Source organism: Silene latifolia, chromosome X (genome assembly GCF_048544455.1).
Source record: "Silene latifolia isolate original U9 population chromosome X, ASM4854445v1, whole genome shotgun sequence".
NCBI lineage: Eukaryota > Viridiplantae > Streptophyta > Magnoliopsida > Caryophyllales > Caryophyllaceae > Silene > Silene latifolia.
This window is the reverse complement of record NC_133537.1, coordinates 56,497,862-56,521,693: the sequence shown is the minus strand read 5'-3', so window position 1 is coordinate 56,521,693 and position 23,832 is coordinate 56,497,862. Positions and strand designations below refer to the sequence as shown.

The following is a 23,832-nucleotide window of genomic DNA, read 5'->3' as shown; positions in this document are numbered from 1 at the left end:
AAATCCACATGATATCAGCGTCAAATAAGAAGTCTTATGTTGATAAGATTCATGACTAGTTCAATCAAGTTGAACATATTTGATTGATTCCATTTGCTTCCGCTGCCGAATCAATTAAATAGGAAATGATGTATAACACTTCATATACTTTGAGTATGATGAATTGTTTCAAATCGAATTTAAGTAATCATTAGCAAGTAAGCCATAAACATTACCCTTAAGTTCTTGTAGAAGCATTAAGGATGTAATGCAAAGTGTTTTTGATGCAATTTTGTGTAAGGGTGTTACACAAGTGACAATTGACAATTGAGATTGCGCATGGTTTCCGACAAAACCATAATTAAAACACATTAGGATGGTTAAGATACCATTATGGCTATGTTATTTAAGAAATAGATTTTATAGAATCGTTCTAGGCAATAAAGAACAATGAGAAATATTTACAACGGAAATTGAGTACACTTGCAATCATGGGATGTGCAAGAGGGATGAGTCCCGCACACTGTTAAAACAGTGGGAGCTATTTTAAGGCATGAAAGCCTATGTCTTGATTGGATCTCGACACGTACTCAGAAAGTTTTTGTAATGCAAATATATACATTACAAAGGAAAACGAGTATGTAGTAAGGTTGAGTAAGGTACAAAAAGTTGATAAAACCTACTAACCAAAGCCTTCTCATGGGCTTAACATGATGAGTCATGTCATATATCATTTCAATTGCATTGAGATGAATAACTACATATAAGATGAAAATGGATTATAAAATTATGAAGTAGTAATCAGGTATTGACTATTCATATGATAATCACATTTGTCGTTCGAGTTTTTAAATCTAAAAACTCCCTTTATACTTTGTTACATCCAAACGGGTTGTAGAGACAACATTGAACCCCGTTAAAGTGAACCCGGATTAACATGGTATTCGCCCATAGTCACTTGTATAAGGTGACGTCTCGAAGTGACTAGAGTGTGATGCGATTGATGGCAAGTTCAAGTGCCATAGAGTCATGTGAGATGAATAGTCGATCACATAGGCAGACTGTTAGGAACACTTTGTCGTGCAGTGACCGCTTATAGAGTTCTGGCAAATTTATATAGCCTGGTCGTGGCAAGAGCTACTATAGTATTCTAATGAGTCGATTCTTTTGACTAAAGACTCTTCGCCTAAGGTGGCACAGTTTCAGATTAACTTTGATTTGTGTTACTACAACCTTCGTAAATGGGGTCAAATGGGCATATTTTGGGTTATGATGGCTGTGGCTAGTCGAAGGGAATAAGTGCGATAGGAATTGTCCACCCCCTTGTCAGGGTTAAAACAATATCTCAGGGCCACTCGAGGAGTAATGAACTGGAAATGCGTGGCCACGCTCGGAAGGTATCTATGGTAGATAAATCCGGTCAATCAGTTATTCTCCAGATCGAGGAAACCACTCTAGATATGATCACTTGCAAGTACGACCCGAAAGACACCTTGCATTGAGTGGGAGATAGTAATAGGACAAGAGAATTGGTGACGCACACTTGTCGAGGACAAGTGGGAGATTGTTGGAATATGTGTCCTCCGACAATAATGCGATCACAACTGTTGATCATGATGATCACATGTTTAAATCTCATTTTAAGAATACATGTGGGATGTAATATTTTAGAGTCAACTGGTCCACACATATCGGTAATGATTGGCTGACTAGAGTTTGACATTACTGTCGTGCGACGGTGGTGATCAGTTGATCCCCTTAGGTCATACCTATAGGGAAATACTCTTAATTGATTATTTAATTAATCGTATGCCGATACGAGTTAATTAAATTGCTTAAAATTGACAGATGATTTTGTGAGTAAAGATAACGTGTCTTATTGTAATTCGATTAAATTAGATACGGTCTAAGTAATTGAATTGTTTATTACTTAGATAAAATTATTGTTTACGAAACAATTTGGAATTGAAATTGAATGAATAATTTATTATAAATGCAAGACGTTGTAATTTATAATTTGATAAACCATTTTGGTACAAGTAACTACGAATTACTAGTCAATTTTGTAAATGACATATTTTATGAGTATGTTGATTTTTAATATGTTAAAAATAAATTACATTGTGACATGTCATGTAACATGTTACATGTGACAAAATTGACAAATGACAAAATAAAATGGACCTCCCATTTTATAGAAATGTACCGAAATATTGAAGGGAGTTAGTGGCAAAATTGTGTAAATTGTTTAAGTGGAAAACACAATCATAAAAAGCTAACTACTAGCCTTGCATGCCTATCATTTTCTTGGGTAGAAAATCTTGCCCATGCATTGGGCACATATACTCCCTCCAACCGGTTTCACCATGAAAAGATATGGTGTTTCCTCTACAATTATTCATTCACTCTTATGATAATTTTTCTAGTGTAAGAAAAATGCATGCTCTCTACAATTTGTGTAAATTCTAGAGAAATAAACTCCAAAATAATTCCTCCTCTCCACCGAAATAGTAGAGAGACAAATTAATATTTTGTGTCAAATTTAAGTATGATTAATATTATTACTAGATCAAAATAATATTAGTTTTTATGAGTTTTCCTTGGGTATATGCTTTTGGGAGAGATTCTATACTTGAATCTTTGTTCATCCATTATTTGGAATGCTCAAGAACTAACAAGAAGGAGATCTTGTTGGTGCCCTTATAATCCGAAAATCATATGGTGAGAAAATGATTTCTTCACTATCTATTTTAGTTTGCATGCATAAGATTTGTAATTAATTTTATGACTAAATTAATTGGAAACATATATGAATATGTTAAATAATGAGATATAGATTACTAACAGATGTGGACCGTGTAGCTGAGCATGTAATGCCGCCGCTTCTTTGTTGACCATACTAGGGCAAGGCATGTCTTTTCCAGCTGGGTGTACCTTGTCTCATACTCAATGATCTTTTTGTTGATGTAGTAGATGGCTCGTTCTTCGCCGTTGACTTTTTGTGATGGCATAGCTCCCATGGCTGTGTCTGTGACAGTTAAATATAGGGATAAAGGAATCCCCGGTTGAGGTGGCATGAGAATAGGAGGTTTGGATCGGATTTCGTTTATCCTGTCGAAGGCTTTTTGACAGTCGTCGTCTCAATCGGTGTGATCGGAGGTGCGAAGTTTCTTGAATATTGGTTGACAAATCATGGTGAGCTTGGCAATAAAACGACTGATGTATTGGACCTGACCGAGAAATCCCCGAATCTCCTTCTCGTTCCTAGGCCGAGGCATTTACTGAAGGGCTTTGATTTTGGTTGGATCAATCTCAATGCCTCTTTTGCTGACGACATGTCCCAAGAGTTTTCCGGAGATGACCCCGAATGCACACTTCAGAGGATTTAGTCTCATGTTATATTTCCGCAGACGAGAGAAGAATTTTCGAAGGGCGTTGATGTGGCCGCCCGTTCTCTTGATTTGACGATCGTGTCATCGACATACACCTCTACCTCCTTGTGCATCATATCATGTAGGAGAGTTGTAGCGGTTCTTTGATAGGTAGCCCCGGCTTTGATGAGGTCGAAGGGCTTGACCATGTAGAAATATGTACCCCACTGTGTAGTGAATGTAGTCTTGTGCATGTTGTCCTTAGCCATTTTAATCTGGTTGTACCCAGCATACCTGTCCATGAATGATAGGAGAGCATGTTCGGCAGTGTTGTCTTCCAGAATGTCAACATGTGGCAAAGGGAAGTCGTCCTTTGGACTCGCCTTGTTCAGATCCATGAATTCGACGCAGACCCGAATTCTTCCGTCCTTCTTCGGTACTGGAACGATGTTGGCCACCCAGTCAGAGTATTCAGACACTTTGATGAACCCGGTCTTGAATTGTTTGTCTACTTCTTCCTTGATTTTCAGGGCCCATTCAGAACGCATCCGGCGTAGCTTCTGCTTCACGGGTTTAGCTCCGAGCTTAATGGGTATCCGGTGCTCTCCAATTTCCCCTCAATCCTGCATATCTCTCAGAGGACCAGCGAATACGTCCTTGTATTCGTGGAGGAGGTCAATGAACTGTTGTCTTTTTGAGGGGTCCAGGGTTGTCCCTATCCTAAGTTCTTGAGGTGTGTTGTCGGTTCCTACGTTAATAGGTTCGGTCTCCTCAATGATGGGGGTTCTGGTTTCCCGTTTGTCAAGTTCTTTGGCTAGGTGAGGTGGGTAGTCACTCAAGTCAAATTCCTCATAGTCATTCAGAATTGCATTGCAGTTAAATTGAGATGAGTCATAAGCAAACTTAGCGTTCATTAAGTTGACACGAGCGAAAAGCTCAGAGAGGACAGACATTTCGTGGTCGGGAGGTGACACAAATAGAGGAGGTGGCCCCGGAATGTGCTCCGAGGTTGGCACCTTTCATGGGAGTGGGGTGGCGCTGGTAGACTCGGCCTCTCCGAATCACCCACGACTTTGTGATAGAACAGCGGGAAGGGGACCTTGACTGGGACATCAGGAGTGTTAGGAGCTACGACAGACTCTGACTCCGACTCAGACTCAGATTCAGATTCTTCTTCGCTTCCCTCTTTGAACATAGGGCCTTCTCCAGTTGTGATCTTGAGAATGCGGCCTCGACGATCGGTCCACTTGACGGTCTTCCTCCAGCCCTGTGTAACTTTCTCCGGGTCAGTGTCGAAGATCAAGGCGGTTGGGTCAAATTGGTTGTCCTTCAGGGCGATGTTGATAATTTCCTCATAGTCAAGGTGCTTGATGTTATCTTCCCCAAAGAGGAGAGTGACAGCTTGTCCATCGAGGCATGACGATGTCTTAGACTCGGTTAATGCAGCTTCGGTGTTGTCGGGGATGATGTAGCAGTCCTGGAAGACTTCTACACCCGGGTGTCTGACCTTGGCCACAGAGTCATAGATCGGCTCAGGAAAGCCATGGTAGAGCTCGGACTCTCCCTCGGGGAGAAAGTATCCATTGAGGGTCAAATGATAGGGACGGAGGATAACTCCGTGCTTCTTGCACTTCCGAACTAGGAGGTTCATCTCCTGGATATCTTCATCGTTAGGCTCATATCCCAGTCCTAAGGGAATGTTGGGGACCTTAGCCTGTTTCAAGGGAGGTAAGGTGTCTTTCAGTGGATTGAGGGGTAAACCCGAGAAGTAACCCTGGCGCATCATGATGCGGTTGACTGTGAGGTTGGCAAACGGGTCACAATCAAAGGGTGTTGATTCATCAGTTATGGCATTCGTAGCTTGGAATCCCTACATTTCATTATCATCTTTCTCAATGGTTTGGGAGGCTATTCCCTTTCTCATGACGGCTTTGATCGGGGAAGCAGGAATTGTGATTGTTTTCCCGTTGAAGGGGACCCTGATCTTCTGGTGGAGAGTTGAGGTAACTGCCCTGACGGCATGAATCCAGGGACGTCCCAGGAGCATATTGAAGGAGGCGTCGATGTCGACCACCTGAAAATTGTTTTTGCCTTTCCAGTAGTCCGGTTGCGACAGTCAAAGTGATGAGCCCCGCGACATCTTGACGAGTGCCGTCGTTGGCACGTACTCCTTGATTTGTTGGGACCAAATCAGCTTCCTTAATACCCAGCTTGTGAGTAGTCTTGAGGGAAATGACATTTACCGCGGATCCGTCATCTACAAGGACCATGGGCACATTCTTCTTGAGACATTGTACGGTAATGTACAGGGAAAGGTTATGATTGGCTCCGAAGGGAGGGATATCTTCGTCGGAGAAGACGACTGGGTTGTTCAAGTCAGGGGCGTCCCTCGTCATATGTGCCACTATTTCTTCAGGGGAAGAGGTGGAGGGCAAAGTTAATTTTCCCAGGGCCTGTAGCAATGCATGTCGATGCTCAAAGGTTGTCGCGATCAGTTGCCAGATCGAGATCTCGGCCTTTGCCTTCTGAAGATGCTTGAGGATCGAATTCTCAGGAGCTATTGGTTGAGTGTCTACTTCTGGGACGACTTGGTCATTTGTTGTTGGAGCGACCGCTGAATTGTTCGGGTTCTGATAGGGGTGTCCGGACCGAGTAAGGTGGTCGATATCTTTCACCCGTTTCTCTTTCCCTGGGACAATATAGACATCTTCAACATCATCTCTCCAGATGCCATTGATTTCAAGATATCGAAGGCACCTTGGAGGGGTATTCCTTGGTGGGCAGTTTTTGTGAGGGATATTTCTGTGAGGGTAATTTTTGTGAGGGTAGTTTTTGTGAGGTTGATTATTGTGAGGGTAATTGTTGCTAGGTGCATGCCAGAATGGTCGCGGGAGCAATCCGTCCTGGTCAGGGTAGTTTTGGGCGCTCGGGGTACTCTCCCTCGGGCGTGGTGGTGGAGGATTGAAGATAAGTCGGTGGTAGGCATCGTCAAGTCGGGTGATCCTCTCGGAGAGGCTGGGTATGGCTTCCTCAACCTGTTGGAACACGGTGAGCATAGTTGCGGCACTGAACACAAATACCCCGTCCGAGGGATCTTTCTCCAAGGTGTTTACCTCGTTATTAACTGGCAGGATGAGGTGTGAGCAGTCCAAAGTTGGTTCATCGTTGGAGATAGCGTGGATTCTAAGAGGGTTTGTTTTGTTGTTTGGCTTAGACGGCGGGGGTAAAGGCAAATCCCCTTTCTCAATCATGTCTTGGATGATGTGTTTGAGTTTGAAGCAGGTTTCTGTATAATTCCCTTCCCTTGATGGTACTGACAGTAGGCATTCGGGTTCCAGAAGCGGGATTTCTTAGCATCGGTCGGATCCGGGGTGGGTCCGATTGGTTGTAACTTTCCCTGGTCCATGAGCCTTTTCAGGACACTTGCATAAGTTGACCCTATATTAATGAACACTCTCTGGGGGCGCTCAGCTCTCTTAGCAGATGGTTCAACGAGGTTGACTTCATCGATCTTGTTTGTTTCGCCGTATGGGCGAAACCCGGTTGAGGTGGATCCTTGGTAGCCTCTGCCAGTGGTCTTGGCCAAGGCACCCTTCCGGAGGTCATCTTCAATGCGTGTCCCCAGAATTTGCAGATCCTGGAAGGTCTTAATATTTTGGTATCTCAGTAAATTGGCATACACCTGACGGAGATTGTTGACGAACTTTTCCACCAAAGTTGATTCACTCGGCTTGGTGACCAGCTCAGTAATTACCCTCCTCCAACGGGTTAAGAACTCAGTGAATCCCTCCTTATCGTTCAGGGTTAGAACCTCGAGGGTATGGGTATTGGCTTCGATTTCAACATTGTCGGCGTATTGTTTGGCGAATTCAACTGCGACTTCATCCCAAGTAGTAAGGTTTTTGGGATCAAGGGAGTAGTACCACTGGCAAAGGATCGGTTCCAAAGAGGACGGAAAGATCCGGGTGAAAAGTTCCTGTTTGACCCCTTTAATGGCCATGTAGTCTTTGAAGGCACGGATATGATTAAGCGGGTCCTCCACTCCTTTGAACTTAGGTATGTCAGTTAGGGTGAAGTTGTCGGGTAATTGATCCCCAACAGGTTCGAACCTTCGGTTGTTCTCAAGATGGATATTAATACCCCGGGCTAGGAGCTGTTGTTCCAAGAGCTTTAGCCTCTTCTCGGTTTCAGTCAGAGGTGGAGTATTATGTTCTCCAGCTTCTTTGTTTTCCATGGCGTCGATACGGGTCTCGACGCGATCCAGGGTGACCTTAAGAGCGGTGAGCAGGCTGGCTAGCTGATCAGTTGTGACATCTCTGTTGTTATCATCATTGTTGTTGTTAACAGACGAAGTTGAAGACGAGGCCATGGCTCTGAGGTAGAAAAACGCTCACATTACAACTCAATCCAACACGGTTCAAAGACTGAACGCATACAACACAAAGGACGGGGCAAAGATCAGACTCAACAAGACGAGGATGACCGTGTGTGGTACCTCGGTGCTGACTCTCTTTATGACGTGACGGTGTTGACCGAACTTTGACATGAGTCCAATTTAGCAGCATGACGCCATTGGACGAGTCTCATGGTGAGATGACTCATAAGTAAAGACCCATAAGTACGTTTGCTTCGACTCGATAGACACGAGGCGGAATTGGAATAGTGGACTGAAGTTTTCGAAAATAGAAATTTTCAAAAAGATTCATTTGTCGCTTTGTGGACGACTTCCGAAGATAGAGATCTCCGCAAGTCTGTCAGTTGAAAGGGTCGTCTTAAGTTTATTTTCAAAAGACGGTTTGAGTTTGAATCGGCTCAGAAAACAATGTATTGTCTCCCAAGACGGTTTTTGAAATTCAAAATTGTATCTTTTGAAAATCGAGTTTGAAATGTTTGAAGAGGTCTCGGGGACGGTGCATGGTCCTTGGGATCTCGAAAGTGTCTCGAGAAAAGGGTGTGTGTTTTCCTCGGGTTTTGAAAGAGCCATTGTCGGCGCGAAACGGGTTAAAATCCGTGTCTAGACGCGGCGATTATAACGGCGTAAAAAGGTGATTTGAAATGGTTGTAAAGAACCGAGTTTGAAAATTGTCATTACGACGGCCTAAAAAGGCGTGTTGAAATGGTTATAAAAACCGGGTTTGAAAATTGTCATTACGACGGCCTAGAAAGGCGTGTTGAAATGGTTATCAAAACCGGGTTTAAAAATCGTCATTACGATGGCCTAGAAAGGCGTGTTGAAATGGTTATAAAAACCGGGTTTGAAAATCGTCATTACGACGGCCTAGAAAGGCGTTTGAAATGGTTATAAAAATCGGGTTTGAAAATCGTCATTACGACGGCCTAGAAAGGCGTGTTAAAATGGTTATAAAAACCGGGTTTGAAAATCGTCATTACGACTGATACGTGCATTTTATATAGTCTTTTTAGGCCTTTTCATGCACGTATTTCCATGCTTTTATCGTAGTTTATGCTACGAAATGCCCCGAATATGCTACTTTGGTTTGTTTTGTCTTATTTGCAGGAATGAACCAGAAAGTAGTAAAATCAAGCCTTTTACCGTCCGTTTAGCATGCATTTGGAGGAAGAGTGAATTTGGAGCGGGAATGTAGCTATCTTGAGATGCGCAAAGAAGAAAAATAGCTAGGCGAGCAAAGGAAGAACTTCAAATTGCTAGTGCCTACTTTGAAGAGCGATATCTCGCGTTCTACAACTGATATTCAGGAGATTCCAATTGGAGATGAAATATTGTTCTCTTAGCTTTCCAACGCCACTGGAATCGCCCTGTTTGCCCAAGTAACGAAGAAATGGCAGCCATTTGAAGTTCAGTGCGCAAAGCAGGAAATTGTTGTTGGAAAGTACTCGATCGAGTACAATTATGCTCGCTCGAGTCCTTTTTCTACTCGATCGAGTAGTTGAATTTTAGGATTTACTTGATCGAGTAGAGTTTCTACTCGATCGAGTGGTTTAAGCTTTAGTTTACTCGATCGAGTGGTTTTAAATCACTCGATCGAGTGGATTCTCTTACGGGCTGGGCTTTTAAGCTTTATTTCGCTATTAGGTTAATAACTTCCTATTTTCTTATAAATAGGAGAGTAGGACGTCTTTTGTAAAGCACCCACACACTATCAGATGATGTTTTACTACTGTTTTCTGTTCTGCCTCTTATTTTCCGGATCTATTTCAGTAACCTTTCTCTCCCTTTTCCTCTTTAATTTAATGTTTGTTCCTCTTTCTCTCTTTATTTATGTTCTTTATTTAATTATGTCTAGCTAAATACCTCTGCTAGGATTAGGGAATTTAATGAATGGATGTTAATTGCTGATTAGGTTATTAGATTCGTCGTTGTTGTTTAGTCCTTGTTGTTAATCGCTGCCCTTAACTGTATCTTGCTAGTTGATTCGAAGCAATTAGCCTTTTAATATTGGTAAACCTTGACCTGGACTGAAAGGTTGGAATAGGCGAGACCCAAATTAAAGTGAACAATAGGATGCTTTAGTGAGGGCGAAAGTTAAGCTAATAGTATTTTAGGGCGAATTGAGACCGAAAGGAGATATTCATTGCCCCTTAGACCGACACACCGATTGATTTGTGACCTTACTTGCAATTAACTGACGTTCATTGATGACCCGAAATCCTAGTTTCCCTTTTCTCTGTTAATTTCCCTTAATTCTTTCTCTCATGCCTTAATCTTGTAGTTCAGTCAAAACATTTTAAACCCCCGTTACTCATAGACTAAAATTAGACAGATAAATCTCATTTTGCCTCCCTGTGGAGATCGACCCTACTTACCGCTAGCTTCTGTTAGTTGTACTTAGGTATTTATTTTTGATACTGCGACGACCGGTATCAACGACGGCCTAGAAAGGCGTGCAACGTTCGGCAAAAGACCGAGGTTTGAAATGGCCATTATAACGGCGCAAAAAAGGTGATTTTGGAAATTTGGAAATGACATGGAAGGACTTATGATCAAGTAGCACATAAGCACTCACAGTTCATTATATTATGCATTATGCTGACACGGGTTTTGGCTTAGAAGAGTGGGTTACACACCAAGCAATCAAACCCCGATTTGCGAGAGGGATACCAATCCAAACAAAATGTGTAAGGAGGGTGTCCTAGCCTCGTGCTCGAAAGTGATGAAAGCTCTTTGACGAAACAGAAATGTGTGACGTCAATGGTATGCTTGACTCAATCGGGATTCGAAACGGGGGGATGAGAAAATTCACGCCGAAGAGACGAGCCAATTGGTCGGTAAAGGTTAGGTTGTGGGCCCAGACAAGGAACCCGACCGTGACCGTAATATCAATTAATGCATTCCAACCAAGACCTCGTTCGAGTCTCACCATCTAGAGATCACAAAGACTTAAGTGTCCTAGTTTTCCCCAGCGGAATCGCCAATCTGTGAACATGGTGTGGACGCGGGGCCACAGGGGTCACTCGGTAGTGAAAAGCGAGCAAGCTTTGCAATTGTGGAGTCGCCACCAATTTATTGTGGAAAATTGGAAATCGTTCGAATACCTCATGCCATGTCAAGACACAAAGTAGTAACATGAACACCAAGAACTCGTTACCCTTAGCATTCTATGTCTAGAATGACTCTCGTGGATGTCAATGAACACGGATGTTCACAGAGATCTGGAGTAAGGGGTGAGGGTACGTATTAGGAAGCTCTTTTGATCGAACACCTAATCCCGCCCGCCTCGATTGCGGCCTCTACTAATGATTAGGGAAAATCGTCTATACTCGATATGTTGAAGGTTATATGCATGCAATGAAACATCCAATAAATTAATCCTAACATATGAGAATTAACTAAGTCGGTGAACACGTAGTTTAACAAGCATTAATGTCGAGGTAGAAATTTAATGTTGATTACATGTGAGAGCATTCAAGCAATACGATAAAAGAAATACAATAAAAAATACAATAAAGAAAAATTACAATAATTACATTAGGTTTATTGATTCACGTCGAAAATACATTTAAAACGGATGGTTTGGGAAAAGAAAGAATAAGTAATAGACGAATAGGTTATTAGGTGATAATACGATTAATAGTTAATTAATACGTAAACTAATAATTAGGTGAAAGCAGAAACGGGAGTTCAGAGACAGAACTCAACCCGGAACAGGCGCAGCAGAGCTGCGTCCTTTGAAAGAGGCGCAGCAGTTGCTGCGTCTGTTCCCGTGTTCAGTTCTGGCTGTGAAGCCGGAATTGCATGTTATTAATCTTCATGGGTGATCTTAATGCTTGATTAATATATTTGACTCGGATAGAAGTGGTTTATCAGATTATTTACATATGATTGAGTCATAAAAACAATAAAACATGGATAGAGCTAATTAGAACGAATTATTTACAAGATTAAAAGATTAATTATGAGAATTAATAACACAAATTAAACTAACTAAATGAATTAATTATTAAACAGGTTATTAATGATGAACTAATGATAGTGAGGATAAATAAAAGATGAAAATATTTCAATGATGAATTCCAGAGACTCAATATGGATAAATCGAACCTCTAAAAACCCGAATTGATTTTATGACGAAAACCCGCAAATATGAATTATAAGGCATTTCAGTCGGGATTCTGAAAGATGAATTAATTACTAATGATTAATGATTTACATGTTAAAAATACCGTGTTAATGAACAATTAACAATTGAAAACAAAGACGAAAACGAACAGACAAACAAAAGACGAAGGAAGAACAAAGGAAGCAGGAACTGCGGCACCCTCAGGAAGAGGCGCAACAGGTACTGCGTCCCTTCAAAGAGGCGCAGCAGTTGCTGCGTCCTTTCTCGACGTTTATCTTCTGATAATCCGTAAAAATGATTTAAGTAAGGTTTTATAAATCAGCTTTAAGCATATTTTCGACGTAAATGTTACAATAGTAATTACAAAAAATAAAGAACAATAATAAAAGAAGGGATTTACACCCTCAGACTTACATGTTTGACGAAACGAGATTGACTATGTTAACGTTTAGTGATGCTCGACTCGAATGTACGACGAAAGTGCCCTCTAAGAGGAATTTAAACAAGATGGATTAAAGTTGATTGATATGGAGTTGGTCAAACTGGTCGGTCATGCAAAACGAGGCTGGTAATCAGAAGGATCCGACCTTACGTGGTCGAAAGTTCATGTACGTAGACGCCAAAAAGCAAGAGCGTGGTCTTAGAATGCAAAGGGAGAAGAGAAGGGCGGACACTCGCATGAGAAATATGAGGACCAAAGGTCTCTATTTATAGTAATCACACAGAGGCATTAGGGTTTCGGAGAAACTTTGGAAGTGAATCTCGAAAAGATTTGAAAATACGCAGAAAGGAACTGGAGAAGAGGCGCAGCAGCTACTGCGTCTCTTGGAAGAGGCGCAGCAGCTACTGCGTCTCTTGGAAGAGGCGCAGCACCTACTGCGTCGTTTCCCAAGTGGTTTCCTCCTACGGAAGAAAGATTTCAGCGTTTCTATTATGGAATTGCGGTTTGATCTCAATTTCCTTAATATTTTATATAATATTTCGGGATATAATTTGCCAAAGAGATTGAAAGATTGAAAATATGGAATAGAAGTATCCGGAACATTCCAGAATATTCCGACTCGGCATTTTAAAATGGTTATTAGAAAATGGAGACAGTTTTTAACCCGAACTCCAAATGTACTCTAATTACTGCCAAAACGACCGTATCGACGCGTAGATGACAACTATGAGGTAGACACAAGTGTTTGAGCTATCACTTGACGATAAACTTACGAACTATCATAAATCATTCCGCGTACCAAACATGCGGCCCAATCATCACCGGGTGGCTTGCGGGAGGTGCAAAAATAAGGTATCTACAGAGCCCCCACTTTTACTGAGGCTTGGACAAGGCGAAAGTTAAAGTATAGCTATCAGGTCAATCAAAGATTACAACCTGACGACTATGGCGACGCGAGGCGGCTCAAGGGGTCAGAGCGAAGGACCTGTCGTCGGGAACATTTTAGAGTCTGTTGACTATCGGGGAGGGTCGTTTAAAGTCAATTAGACTATGTAAGGTGGCTTACCAGCCATAAGAAGAGACCATACCTGAGACTCCTTGAGACGCCAAAGGAAGGCAAAACGTGAAATCGAAGAGGCAGCAGGACGTCGGCAGGAACTGCTGGGGAAATCTGCTAGGGTCGGTTTTCAAACAAACTTCGGCAAAACTTGACGTCGAAGTTGATATCCACGTGTTGAAAGGGACAAATGCCTGTCCGGAACTCTCGCTGGGGGAACATAATCGGGACTGATCTCCACGTCTTGAGAGGGACAATTGTCTGTCCAGAACTCTCGCTGGGGGAACAGAATAGAGGTGTGTCGAAACACCTGTCAGAGGGTACTCGCTCGTTGTGGCAAGCAAGGTCTTGATAACGTACCACAACAGTTCACAGTCGGTTTGAAAATGCGGGTCTGGGCGAAGAATAAACATCAAACGGACCAAATATATGATATATGTTACTGAGGAAGAGGCGCACCAAAGATGGGACCACAAATAACGAACTTATAACGAATCTTCGAAAATTAATTTCGAGGGAAACTGAGGAAGAGGCGCAGCACCTGCTGCGTCTTTTCCTGAGCGTGGCTCTGTCTGGGTAAAAACTCGATAAAACACGGGTTTTATTCATATTTTCGAAACACAAATTCATCAAATACTCTCTCGAATTTCAACCATTTCTCGCTAAAATTTTATCAAAAGCTTGCATTTGCCATGACTAATCGAGGTATGTGTATTATCTTTGCATTAATCTTCCGCATTTGAACAATTTGAAAGGACAAATTAGGGTTTCTAACCATAAAAATGTCGAAAATTTGGGGCTTTTCCCCCAAATGATTTTGCCTTGCAAAATTGACTTTACAGATGGATTATTGGCAATATAAGGATCATAACCATGTGTTCATTTCGAATTTTCATTGAGTTTTGAGCATTTGAGTAAAATTGAGACGGTCTCACGGCTGAACCGTAAATTGCTTCGAAAATAGCCTTAGGATTGCCCATTTGTGATGAAACTTGATATTTAGAATCCTTGTACGATGGGTAAACTTCCTACCATTTCGGAATTTTGATTTGTGACGGCTTTTTGAGGACACTTTTCTAGGGCATAATCATCGTCATAACGAAATGCTGTCGAAATTCCGACTCGAACCCATGACTAGGCTTCAATTTAGACTTGCCTTGACCCATATCACCACATGAGCGGTCGGGTTTTTGGAAAAGAGGCCAAAGATGGCGAAAAAAAAGCGATTTCGGAGCTTTGAAAGCATGAAAATCCCCTAACTAAGGCTTGTCGTCTTTTGACGCGACCTAAATTCACTTTAATTTTGCAGGTGATGAGGCTTCTACGTCAAGGAGGGGTCCCATGGACGTAGACACGACTCTTGACACTTCTCGTACGCTTGAGGAGGCAATAGAGCAGGCTTTCACTGCTGTAGTGGCAGCTTCTGAGGACGAGGTCGTCGAGGAGGAGGTTGTTGAGGAGGAGGAGGAAGCCTCGAGGCGGGCTAACATCGGACGAGGTGGTCACCAGCTGAGGGGAGCGCCCGAGTGGGCTGAGAGCTGGGACTGCAAACACCTCATCTGTGCTGCAGAGGGTCACATGTCCTACAGGATGGTGAAGAGCTTGGTAATTTGAACTCATTACTCTTTCATTTATATTCTTTTATTATTACTCGCTATTCCTTTTCTCTTTCATTCGAGCTAAAGATAGCTCTTGCTTCGAATCAAAATAAGAGGCCGGGAACATCAGGTCTTTCTCGGGCTATACGACGATGATGGAGTCTTACGGGAAGTTGTCGCCGGAGGAGCGGGCCATCATTGCGCAGGGAGCGTTTGGTGCCTTGGTACGAGGTTGGAGGGACATCAAGGGAAGGAAGATTCGGGCTAACCTTAGCCTGGTTCGAGCTTTCCTTGATCGGTTTTGAGACACGACCTCTACTTTTCACATGCCTTTTGGCGAGGTTGGGGTCGCGTTGGACGATTACGGCATGATTTCTGGCTTGCCGTGCGGGACTGAGGCTGTGGTGTGGCTGGAGACAGCCAAGAGGGTGGACTCGGCTGAGGCTAGGAGCTTGATCGGTTGGAACCTGATGCCGAAGGCTTCTGCGGTTCCCGGGTTGGTGCCTAGTTCTTATGTTCAGGATTACTTTGCTGGGAAGAGACCGGCGATGGTGGTGATCGATGAGAGGGAGACGAATCCTCCTCCTTGCACTACCGAGAAGAGAGCTCGTTTGTGGCTCTGGTGGTTCTTGTCTTCGATCTACCTCGGAGACAAGGGAGAGAGGCTGTCGACGAAGCTTCTTCCCTTCCTTTCTAACCTGAGTGGCCTAGGCCGTTGGGTCTGGGTCGCTGCTAGTTTTGCGGTCCTCATTCGCTATATGAGGGCCATGGTTTGTCCGGAGCTGATAGAGAAGGGGACTTCTACTGCCACTGTTGGCCCTGGACTGTTGCTGGAGGTACGAAACTTTTATTTCGTATCATGAAAGATCATTTCCTTTTCGAATTACGAAAGATCGTTATTGATTATCTTGTCTTGCAGGCGTGGGTGTACTCCTACTTCCCGAGTCTCGCGCCCAAGAGGACGGAGCCAGTGGAGAGAGCATATCCCATTGTGAGGGATTGGGAGATGTGTCGCACGAAGAGCCATCATTCGTTTCACGATGTCTGTCGATGGGACGTGAACGCTCTACAGTTGTAGGGCGTGAGTACCGTCGACTCACCCTTCTTTGTTTGCTTATTCATTGCTTTATTTTAGAACTGATCATAAGAATGATCTCTTGTTTGCTTTTCATAGTGGGTGCCCAGGCCTTGGGTGGACTACAATGGCGTCCCTCCTTTTGTGGCTGAAGTCCTTCGACCCAGGAGCTCAAGCCGGTTGTTCTTGAGGACGTCGATGGGTCCCGTGTGGTACTTGGGCGAGCGTTTAACTCGTCAGTGCTCTCGTGATGTCTTGACGGTCCCCATCGATCCTCCTTGGACGATTTTCAGGGAGCCTTCCGATGCTGAGAGGGAGGTAGACCTGGCAGACGTCGGTGGCGACGCCCTCCTTCTTCCTGGTGAGGACTACTCGTCGTTCCTTTACCAGAGGTTAGCGTACTGGCCAGTTGTGGTAAGTGCTTTATTCTTTTTCGATTGACATAAAAAACATGATGAATGATCATCAATTAATGAAAACCATTTGAATTTTGCAGGAGGTTGAGGTGGTGGGCATCGAGCCCGCAGTGTACCCCGAGACCCTCGAGTACACTGATGCGACGGGGATGACGACCATCTCCGAGCTTCACGACTTTGACGCGACAGTGAGAGATGCTGGTCTAGACGAGTGGCAGCATCTGATTCGGAGGGTATGCTCCCCAATTTAATCAGCTTTCGTATAATAATACACTTATCTAAACTTATCCCATTATTGAGAATCCTTGTTTATTGAAATGTAGGTTTCGCCATCCCGGTTCGTGGCTTTGTGGAGGGTAGGCAACCGGCTACGGGCTACTGCCATCGAGGCACTTGCTGGCGGTCGAGGACGTCAGGTATGAACCTTCCGTTTACTTCACTTTTGATTTTTCTAACTTTCTTTATGTTTGAAATGATTGACATGAGCCAATTCTTGTCGTTTGCAGAGGGAGCGTGACTTGGAGCGAGAGCTAGCCCAGTCCCGAGAAGAGACGGCTCGCCTGCTGAGGGAGCTAGAGGTCCGCGACGCTGAGATTGCTGCTCTCGAGGCGAGAGTTACCGAGTTGGGCGGCGACCAGCAGTAGTTTGTTGCTTTTTGTCGTTTTTGTTGTTGGTTGTACTTCACGGACTTTTGTACATTTTAGGACCTTCATTTTGAACTTTATACACTTTGTTTCGGGCTCGAGCCCCCAGTTTGGTGTACATATACCTTTTGGTTGTATATATGATGGTTGTACGTTTTTACCTGCAGGTTAGCTTTGAACAGGTTTGGTAGATAACGGTTTATGCCGTCATGCTGCCGACATTTACACAGAAATTGCACATAAAACACATATCTGTACACATGACCTAAATTAGTGCAAGAAAAAGACTCGAGAAAATGCAAAAAAATTATCGAAAATGACCGGACAGTAGGGAGGGTTACCCCCTAATGGAGCCTTTTTAGTTCACTTCCCTACTCTAGGGTGCCAAAATTTGGTGCTTCAACAAGGATTTCCAATGTTTTATAATAAGCCTCTTATTATCAAAGCTTGGTCTGAGGATTGTAGTTTGGCTAAGGAGAAGGTTAACAAGGTTCCTATCTGGAGTAAGCTGTGTGGACTTCCTCTAAAATTCTGGGGTTCTTCTAGTCTGGAGAAAATTTCATCTTTGATTGGTAAGTTCGTGAGATGTGATGAGCCGACTATGGATAAAACTAGACTAGGATATGCCAGAGTTATGGTGGAAGTGGATGTGGGACAGTCATTCCCTGAAAAAATTTATTTTAAGGATGAGAAAGGCAAAGATATTTGTGTGCTTGTTGAATATGATTGGAAACCAGATTTGTGTACCTTGTGTAAGGGCATTGGCCATATCACTGGGGCTTGCAAAAAGAAAATTGAGACTAAAGCTAAGCCTCAATTGAGACAGGAATGGAGACTTGTGCAGAGGGGTCAAACTATTGTGCCTACTGCAGTGGCTCATGTTGCTGTGCTTAGGGCTCAATCTGTGACTAAACCAATGGGTGATCCTGTATCTGGTGTCAGGATTTCTAGGCCAGGTTCACCTATTCTATCCCCTGTCACAGTTGTCTCAAGTATGGTAAGACAGGAATACCAATCATCTCCTTCTGTTGGTGAGCCTGGTTCACCTACATATGATGAAGTGCTCATTAGTCCTAAGAAGCACGTGAATGGGGGACCGGAGAATCCACCAGGAGACAATTTAAATGGATAACATAGGTAGTTGGAACGTGAGGGATATAAATAAAAGTATCAAGCAAGCTGAAATAAAACGTTTTCTTTTTCAGAATAAAGTAGGTCTTTATGGGTTACTTGAGACTAAAGTTAAAGATCTGGACTGTACTGGTATATTATCTGGCTTTGGTCTCCATTGGAGAGGGGTGAATAACAATCAGTATCATTCTGGGGGCAGAGTCTGGCTTGTTTGGGTTGATCAGGTATTTGATGTGCAAGTTCTAACTATGTCTGATCAACATATCACTGCTAAAGTCACTGAGATTGCTTCATCTGATGTGTTTCTTTTCACTGTGGTTTATGGGTCTAATGATAATAAAGAAAGATTGAATTTATGGAGTGAGCTTTAAAATATTAAAAATTCTTGGAGGGGTCCTTGGTGTGTTTGTGGAGATTTTAACAATCTGTTGGCCCTCCATGAGAGAATTAGTAGACCTGCTCATTGGAATAATGTTGTGGAGTTTAGGGAGTGTGTTGATTACTGTGAGCTGATTTATGTCAAAGCACAGGGATCTTATTTCACTTGGAATAACAAGCATGATCCTTCTTCTAGAGTGTTCTCTAGGTTGGATAGATTTATGATTAATGCTGATTGGATGAATCTCTACCCTGAATGTCATGCTTACTTCTTACCTGAAGGCAACTTTGACCATTCTCCTTGTATTTGCTATAGAATAATGGAAAGACAACAAAGACCTCATTTCAGATATTTTAATATGTGGGGGCAAGATCCCCACTTTCTGGGTATTATCAAGCATACTTGAAGTCCGAAAGTGACTGGCTCTAGGATGTTCCAGGTGGTAACTACGCAAAAAAATCTCAAGCAACCTCTGAAGAAGCTCAACAGAACTAGATATGCTGATGTGGAAAATGCAGTGGAGGTGGCTAAGATAAGACTTTCTGATCTGCAAAATCTGATGCATAAGGATCCTACCAATCTTGCTGTGTTGGAGGAGGAATCTGCAGCTGCAGTGGAATATAGGACCTTGAGCAAAGCACATTATAGTTTTCTCAGTCAGAAGTCAAAGATTGGATGGTTGTGTGAAGGAGATGAGAATACCAAGTATTTTCATAACCAAATTAAGGCCAAACAAATGCATAATAAAATTCTTCAAATTAAGGATAAAAATGGTCAGCAACATACAGATCCTCTCAGCATAGAGAAAGCATTTCTGGATTATTATATGGAGTTGTTGGGGGACAGTAAAGATACCTTGGATGTCCATGTGCCTACTGTCACAACTGGGAGTTTAATTTCTGAGCAGCACAGGAGTATTCTGTTGAAGCCAGTCTCACCTCAGGAAGTAAAGGATTGTATTTTTAGCATTCCTTCCACTATATCCCCGGGGCCAGATGGGTTCTCTAGTCAATTTTATAGAGATTCATGGGACATTATTGGGAAGGATATTACTGGAGCTGTTCTGGATTTCTTTGCTACTGGTAAATTGCTGAGACAGGTTAATTCTACTATCCTCACTCTAATCCCTAAAGTTAAACAGCCTGGGAGTGTACTTGAATACAGACCCATTGCTTGTTGCAATGTATTGTATAGGTGCATTACTAAAATTATTTGCTCTAGATTGAGTGAGGTTCTACCTGACATTATGCATAGTAGTCAAGGAGGGTTTATTAAGGGAAGGAATATAGTGGACAATGTTTTGATTTGTCAAGACTTGGTAAGGATGTACAATAGAAAGGTCACTTCTCCTAGAACTCTTATCAAAATTGACCTTAGAAAAGCCTATGATACTGTGGAATGGAAATTTATTCATCAAATGCTACATGCTTTGAAATTCCCTCCCAAATTCATTCATCTTGTCATGATTTGTATCACTTCTCCTACTTATTGCCTTAATGTCAATGGGAACACTTTTGGTTTTTTCCCTGGCAAGAGGGGACTGAGGCAAGGGGATCCTATGTCTCCCTTGATTTTTACTGTGTATGGATTATCTCTCGAGGATTCTTGTTACTGTTGGCCAGCAAGAGGGGTTTAGGTTCCATCATATGTGTGGACACATCAGACTCAATCATTTGCTTTTTGCAGATCATCTCTTATTATTTTGCAAGGGTAATGCAGTGTCTATAATGTGGCTCTTGAGAGGGTTCTCTACTTTTTCTGCTACTTCTGGGCTTGCTCTGAATAATGATAAGACTGACATCTATTTTAATGGATTCAGTAAGGATATTATGGTAGACATTGTCAAAGTTTCTGGTTTTAGAATAGGTACTCTGCCTTTTAAGTATTTAGGTGTCCCAATTTCTTCAAAGAAAATCTCTAAATTTGAGGGACATAAGCTGATTGAGAGGATAGTTCAAAGAATTAGAAGCTTGGGGGCAAGGAAATTGTCTTATGCTGGCAGGCTTGTGCTAGTTAAGACAGTGCTATCTACCTTACATTCTTATTGGGCTTCCATGTTTTTAATACCTACTGGCATCATGGCTAAGGTGGACTCTATTTGTAGGAATTTCTTATGGGGAGGAAGGGATTCCTACTTAAAAGCTCCTAATATAAAGTGGAATACCTGCTGTAAACCTAAAGATGAAGGGGGATTGGGTCTTAAGAATGCTAAGGTGTGGAACAAAGCTCTTATTGGAAAATATACAAGTTGGCTTGCTTCAAAAAAAGATCAGTTGTGGGTTAAATGGGTTAATCATGTGTATATGAAAGGGTGTGATTGGAAAGATTATACTTCTCCTCCTGATTGTTGTTGGTCCTGGAGGAAAATTATTCAAGTGAAGGATATTTTTAAGTTAGGCTATTCTAACAACCAATGGATTGCCAAGCCGTCTGGATATTCAGTAGCTGATGGATATAACTGGCTAAGAGACACTTCTTCTCAGGTTCCTTGGAGGCATTTGTGCTGGAATAATCTGAATGTGCCAAGAACTTCCTTTATTTTTTGGGCCTCTCAGCATGGTAAACTTCTTACTCTTGACAGATTGCATAAGATGGGGATTGTTCAGTCTACTGTGTGTTTTATTTGTGGTTCTGAGACAGAAAGTCATGAACATCTTTTCTATAAATGTGAATATAGTAAAAGATGTATGCAGCTGATGCAACAGAAACTCCACATCCAGTTTCATGGAGAGCATATGGTGAAATGGTACTCTTTGAGTAGATCTAGAAGTGGTTTACAAAGAGTGATTACCGGTGCTTGCTTTGTTGGAATGATTTATGGTATTTGGCATGTCAGAAATTGTGCTAGATTGCAGCAGCAGGTGCAACTGCCAAGTATGTTGGTGAATCAAGTTTGGAAGGAGGTCAAAGACAGATGGTTACATAGGAACAAACGTCCTCTCAGGAATTATGATCAGCTTTGGCTTGATTCAATTGTTTAAAGTTTTGATAGATAGAAGATAGTAGTTTTCTTGGCTTGTATACTCATAAACTTTGTGATTCTTTTGATATTATATATATACTTACCTTTCACCAAAAAAAAAGTTTGAAATGTGATATGAAACGGGAGTGAAATGATTCCTCAAAAAGAAAATTAAAAAGAAATGGTTAAGTTTTGAAAATAAGTAATTAAATTGGTGAAATGATTCCCCAAAAAAGAAAATTAAAAAGAAATGGGTAAGTTTGAAAAAAAAATAATTAAATTGGTGAAATGATTCCCCAAAAAGAAATTTAAAAAGAAATGGTTAAGTGTGCTGAAATGACGAAAATGTCGATGTCGCCTCGAAATACGTGCCCGTAGAATTAGGAAACTTGAAAACATGGTAATTTGACGGAATTACCAAAAAATAATAACCCATGCGAATAGGAAATTATGCTTTAAGGATTTAGGAAATATTCAACGCGGAAAATCACAGAAGTACAGCTGAGGAAGAGGCGCAGCAGAAGCTGCGTCCCTTTTAAGAGGTGCAGCAAGTGCTGCGCCCTTTCCTAAGTGTGTCTGTCCTGACAGATTTTAGGAAACAACTTTTAGTATAAATATGGACGTCGATGGAGGTTTTATTCACATAATTCTTCCGTCTTTCTCCGTCTTATTACATAAAAACTCTCTAATTAATTATATATCATGAATACTTTAGAAATCTGTCTCAAAGAATGGACAAACGATTTCTCAAATGTAGAGAAACATGATATGGGTGCCTACAACTTTGGATCAATTTTGAGCTTGAAGCTAATTAAGGTTGTTAAACCATTCTTGGATGCTTGTCTCGAGTATTGGGACCCGAACTATCACGTATTTTCCTTTCCTGGAGGCGATATCTGCGCATTCCCTGAAGAAATTGCTGCAATTGGTGGTTGGGACCCGGAACATTTACCTGCTATACCCTCTACTTCTCAAGGGTATAAAAACAAATATAGGGATTTGCTTGGATTGACAAGAGCTGAGGTTGACCGTCTTGTGACCTCAAAAGGAGTTCGAATGCTGGATTTCATTGATCGATTCATAAATAGGGCAGATCCTACTATCTCCTATGTTGCGAGGCGGAGGGCATTCGGGTTTTGCCTATTGCATGTTTATATCCTTCAAGGGCATGTTGATGAGGATATGAGAGGTGACCCTCGTTATTTGAGCCTAGTTGAGCAGATGGAGCTGCGCAGGAGCCCAGCTTGGCTATGTTTAGAAAAGATCCTATTGGAGTTAGATAACAGGAAAGCCAACCGCAACCTTCCTTTTTGGGAAGTCCCATCATTTTGCAGGTAAAAGAACACATCTTATCTTTCTTTTTTTTTTCTTTTTTTTCGAATACTAATACCTGCTTTTGGTAGGTTTGGCTTATGGAGTGCTTACGATTGATCGAGCCCCCAGTTAATGTTCCTGCGTATCATGCTCGCTTAATTGCAATGAGAACTAGGCTTTACATGGTGGACATTACTCGAGTCTGCAACTACTGGGAGAACAAGCTGAAGAGCGAGGATGGTCCCTTGATCAGATGGATCGTACCATGGTGGCATCTAAAATCTGTTACTGGAGTATCGTCCTTGGACCCTACCCGATATGTGCGCATTCCTGGTTTGGAATTCATGGTATGCATCTTCCCAGAGAGGCTGATGAGGCAGGTTGGATTGAAGCAGATGATTCCAAAGCTTGATACTGTTCCTCAGACTGCCATGGTGCTCACTATTGAGAGCCGAAGAGAGTGGGCCCTCAAATGGGCTCAAAGAAACATGTGGTTCCTAAACTCTTCTGTTAGTGCACTATGGGTATCAGATTCCTACTTGCAATGAAGGAAAGCTACTACTCCTGAGGAGCGCGAGAGACTAAGGAAAAGCGAGCCTGTTGACTACAAGGTTCATGATGTAAAGAAGGAGAAAGAGAAGCACTTGACCGAGGGAGAGTAAGAAGCCGGATTTCGAGTTGTTCATCTATCGAAGAAACCGAAGACTTCTCCTGCCGTGGAAAAGGTGATAGATAAGAATGGCAAGGCTAGACCATGAGAGAGACCGTTGGTGATTAGGTCTGAGATAGCGCAGGAGCATCTGGCTCGTGGTCGAGACAAGAAATATGATAAGAATGACAAAGGCAAAGGGAAAATGGAAGAATAGCCTAAGTCTTTGATATTATATTTTATTATTATTATCATTTGTAATATGGTGAGGTTTT

At 42.3% G+C, this 23,832-nt stretch overlaps 2 protein-coding genes across 2 annotated transcripts in view; both read left to right on the top strand.

The window, feature by feature from the left end:
- Positions 1-20,268, top strand: part of LOC141617406 (uncharacterized) — a 69,718-nt gene extending 49,450 nt beyond the window's left edge. Inside the window, exons 2-6 of the mRNA XM_074434599.1 lie at positions 14,699-14,823; positions 17,553-18,206; positions 18,328-18,570; positions 18,784-18,913; positions 19,151-20,268. Coding sequence (XP_074290700.1) covers positions 14,699-14,823; positions 17,553-18,206; positions 18,328-18,570; positions 18,784-18,913; positions 19,151-20,268 — 2,270 coding nt within the window. The remainder of the gene's footprint in view (positions 1-14,698; positions 14,824-17,552; positions 18,207-18,327; positions 18,571-18,783; positions 18,914-19,150) is intronic.
- Positions 20,269-20,359: 91 nt separating this feature from the next.
- Positions 20,360-21,613, top strand: LOC141617405 (uncharacterized). The gene has a single exon (XM_074434598.1). The coding sequence runs from the start codon at positions 20,360-20,362 to the stop codon at positions 21,611-21,613; it is 1,254 nt and encodes a 417-aa protein (XP_074290699.1).
- Positions 21,614-23,832: the final 2,219 nt, after the last annotated feature.